Below are 4,431 nucleotides of genomic sequence, written 5' to 3'. Positions count from 1 at the left end.
AGAAAATATATACGAATAGTAAAGAAACACTTGAAGACAGTGGAGATGAGGTTGAGGTAGAACAACCCATGGGGTAGCAAAATAGTGAGAAGCTGGATACTGTAGAATGATCAGAACCAACTATAGGAAAAGCCCAAGTAGAAGAAGTAGAAAGTGTTGTTGAATCATTAGGAAATGTGATGTTGATAGGATCAAAACTCATTATCTTTGACATGGGGGAACACACTAAGCCAAAAGCTCCTACAAAGCCAACGAGAAAGTGGTCTAAAAAGAAAAGCTTAAGAAATAGAGTCTAGTGTTGAAACCAAGTTGGTTTTACATTAAGAGTTTTGATGTTAACAAAAGTATTTTATGAGAACAATATATTTGACTTCAAGGAGTATGAAAGAAAATTCATGTTTTTGAAGAAAATCTAAAATAAGATTTGATTCCAAATTATAATTGATGAAAATCTAAAATAATATTTGATCAAATTTATAATTGAAGAAAATCTTTGACCAAATAGAAAAGAAAATATGGTCAAGATTTGAAGAAGATTTAATTTAGATTTGATCAAAATTTGAAGAAAATTTAATTAAGATTTGAAGAAGATTTGATCAGGATTTGAAGAAGATTTCATAAAGATTTGATGAAAATTTGATCAAAATTTGAAGAAGATTTGATCAAAATTTATCTACAATAAAATATGAACATAATAAATTTGAAGAATTTACAAATATAATCTTAACAAGATACAATTCAGAATTAAATTTTTTAACTATAAATAGATACTCAAGACTAAAGATGAAAATCATGGAAACGTAGAAACGAGTAGTCTTAGAGTTTAAAGACATAAACACTTGTTCAAGTTAAAAATATTTTCTAAGTGTTCTTTTCTTAGAGTGTGAGAGTTATTATTATTATCAGCTTTGTTAGAAGCAACTACTCAAGTTCCAATCTTTTGTATCCAACCCGATAATTGTTTATTTTCTTATTCAATCTAGGGAGAAGAGTTGGCTTGTAGGGTCAATGTGGTTAGTTCCTCAAAGGTCTGGGGTTGCTAGGCTGTTTGGGAAGACTGACGTGGAGGATCAGGTGCTTTGTAAATCAAGGTATTTAAATTAGTGGATTAAATCCTTATGAATGAGGGAACTGAATGTAGCCAAGATAGTGGTGAACCATGATAAATCTACGTGTCAAATTATTTATGCTTTCATTGTTTGCTGCCATTGAATCCGATTGCTTCTACACCCAATAAGTCACCAAAATCGAACTAGTTTTTTATTTAGATATAAATCATCAAAAAGTTTTCAACTTTGGCAATTATAATTCAACTCCCGCTTCTCGTGTTTGCACCTTCAATTAGCATCAAAGCTCGGTTTGAAGGTTGAGAACTTTACAATGTTTGAGAAAAGATCTAAGGGTTCAATATGTCTAAATTCAGTGAAGAAGCTGTTGGAGGAAACATCAACATACCACCTCTATTTGATGGAGAACATTTTGAGTATTGAAAGGACAAGCTAAGAAGTTTCTATATTTCATAGGATCTTGAACTATGGGACTTGGTGGAAGATAGTTATATTGCTCCGAAGAATACTGATTGTATTGAAATTCCAAGAAAGGAGATGAATGCTAATAAGAAGAATATGTACAAGATGCATTATAAGTCCAGAACATTCATGATAAATGCAATCACCTTCAGGAAGTTTGACAAGTGCCCCAATAAGAAGACATCAAAAAGTATATATGATAGTTTGATTCTGACCCATGAAGGAAGCAAACAAGTTCAAGAAGCAAAGGCCAACCTCCTAGTAAAAAAGTATGACTTGTTCAAGATAGAAGAAGATGAAGACATTGAAACAATGTTTTCTAGATTCCAAAATCTGGTCTCAGGATTAAAGGTACTTGAAATGAGTTATACTACTGCTGATCACTTGAAGAAGATACTAAGGAGTCTGTAAAGCAAGTGGAGACCTAAGATCACTGCCATTCAAGAAGCAAGGGATTTGAATACTCTTAAGTTGGACGAATTAATCAACTCTCTGATATCACATGAAATTGAGCTTGCAGAGGATGACTCCAAGAAGAAGCAACCAACCTTAGCAATGAAATCCAAGCAGAAGAGAGTTCTGAAGGCAACAACATAATTAGAGGATGATGATTCAAATGGTCAGAATGAAGACTCAGAGGAAGAGGAACCGACGTTTATATGCAGAAAAGTTCAGAAGATGTGGCACAACAGAAAGAAGAATTTTTCCCAAAGATATTCCAGGCAATCCAACAAAGGAAATGATGATAAATATGAGAAGAAAATCATCATCTGTTATGGATGCAATGAACCTTGACATATCAAGTTAGAATGTTCAAATATGGAGAAAATGAAACATCAGAGGAAAAATTATAGACCCAAGAAGAAGAGTTTGATGGATACATGGGATGATTATGATCAATCCTCTAATGATGAAGAGCACTCAAATTCGGCTCTGATGGTTCATACCAACTCTGCCTTTGGATCCAACATAAACTTTATCTCTGGAAGTGAATTAACAAATGAAAAAATTGAGGTATTTTCTGAATTTACTCTATCTAATTTAGCTACTGCTATAAATGATTTTTTAAATAAGAATGAAATTTTTTTTTTTTTAAAACTGAAAGCACTTAGGAAAAAAAAAATCAAACTAAAAAAGTTAATGTTTAAAAATGGATATTATTGAACTTAAGACAAATAATGTAACTCTAAAAATGGATATTATTGAAACAGAAAATGTAACTCTAAAAATGGATATTATTGAACTTAAGACAAATAATGCAACTCTGAAAACTTATATTACTGAACTTAAGACATATAATGAAACTCTAAAAACTGATATTACTGAACAGAAAACAGAAAATGCAAATCTGAAAACTAATATTGTTGAACTTAAGGCTGAAAATTTAACTCGGAAAAATAATTATAGTTCAACATCAATTTAAAATACCACATGTAACTCTGATAAGCATGAAGAAGTATTTAAAGATTTTCTTGATAATGGTATAGAAAGAAGCAAATATGCATATAATATTTATGGTGTTAGTAGGAATGGTAAAAGAGGAATATGATTTCAAGTAAAAGTAACTGAACCTAAGTTTGTTCTCACTGATGATTTATGTACTATTTTCTATAAGAAAGGTCACACTAAAATATCTTGTCCTATTCTAACCACATGGAAATAAAAGAAACCTTTAAGAACTAACATACCAGGACCTAACCAAATTCTGGTACCAAAGGATAAAATTGTTTATGTTGCAGATGTTTTAAGCAACCAAATTGAAACACCAGTCATTATTCCTGGTCAATGGATGCTTGCAATACATGAAGGGAAAAAGGTCTATGTTCCAAGACTTAACAAACATAAGCCAATTGACTATGGTGGAAGAAGGATTGGTCAACACAATACCTATCAGATCCATAACCATATGATGAACTAAAAATATCAGAAAAATTTGGAGTATCAACAGAATCAAAACTGACACAGAAATCACACATATTATCAAAATCAAAATTGGCAGAGAAATCACACATATCAACAAAACCAGAACTACCAAAAGAATCAGAATTACCATCAGTTTCAAAATTACCAGAGTAACCTGATACATCAGCAGAAACAGAAGTGTCATATTAACAACCAAAATCAGGAGACTTATTTGAACACTCCAATCTAATTCGTCAAGACTACAAACCTGGATGGGAATTCAAATCCCTTCACCCAGACCCTCTAATTAGAGAATATGCAAATTCAGAATTTGAAAACCAGAAAATAAGAAATAAGAGGGTTTTTAGAGTGAAATTGAAACTATTGACATATAGATTATATCTTTCTCTAAATTTAATTTTTGTTTGATATTATATTTACTATGATAACAAAAATATTGATCTTAAAAATCAAACTAGATATATATTTCACAAGTTCTCAAAAATTTAGAGGAACAAAGAGATCTACATAATCTGAACACTTCAGCAGAAGTAGCATACAAGTTTAGTTTTCAGAAACAAGTCAAAACCACCAGAAACAAAACTAATGTTTTGGTTGTAGTGATTTCATGCTTCAATTTTTCTTATTTATATTATGTCATATGATAAACAGATTGACTTTAAAAAGTCAAAGCAAGTTAAGGATATTATAGGTTTACCAGAATCAGATGCATACAAACCAGAAGATGACAAATCTTTAGAGGATGAATCTGATCAAGTTAGAATTAGTCATGATGGAAGTACAAGACTTCTCATCTCCATGGAAGTTCAAGTGATCTTATGAGGATCAGATCATCATTAAAAGATACCACTTTGTTTGGCTCACTCTTATCAATTAAGCCTACCACTATTGATGCAATGCAAGAAAAGTTAAATGAATTTAAGAGGAATGATGTTTGGGATCTAGTACCTAGACCAAAGAAAAACATTATTGAAACCAA

The 4,431-nt window shown here is 31.3% G+C and overlaps 1 protein-coding gene across 1 annotated transcript; it reads left to right on the top strand.

Moving 5' to 3' along the window:
- Positions 1–1,008: 1,008 nt before the first annotated feature.
- Positions 1,009–2,126, top strand: LOC140919780 (uncharacterized). The gene is made up of 3 exons (XM_073366419.1): positions 1,009–1,074; positions 1,524–1,932; positions 2,050–2,126. The coding sequence occupies exons 1-3, from the start codon at positions 1,009–1,011 to the stop codon at positions 2,124–2,126; spliced, it is 552 nt and encodes a 183-aa protein (XP_073222520.1).
- The last annotated feature ends 2,305 nt before the right edge of the window (positions 2,127–4,431 follow it).

Source organism: Cicer arietinum, chromosome 3 (assembly GCF_000331145.2).
Source record: "Cicer arietinum cultivar CDC Frontier isolate Library 1 chromosome 3, Cicar.CDCFrontier_v2.0, whole genome shotgun sequence".
In the NCBI taxonomy this organism is placed as follows: Eukaryota; Viridiplantae; Streptophyta; class Magnoliopsida; order Fabales; family Fabaceae; genus Cicer; species Cicer arietinum.
Note: the sequence above shows the minus strand (reverse complement) of the source record. Positions and strands in the feature narration are given on the sequence as shown.

Coding starts and splice junctions, on each gene's coding strand:
- LOC140919780 (XM_073366419.1), top strand. CDS start 1,009: ATGTGGTTAGTTCCTCAAAGGTCTGGGGTTGCTAGGCTGTTTGGGAAG. Junction 1,075..1,523: donor AGACTGACGTGGAGGATCAG/GTGCTTTGTAAA, acceptor TATATTTCATAG/GATCTTGAACTATGGGACTT. Junction 1,933..2,049: donor CTTGAAGAAGATACTAAGGA/GTCTGTAAAGCA, acceptor TTGAGCTTGCAG/AGGATGACTCCAAGAAGAAG.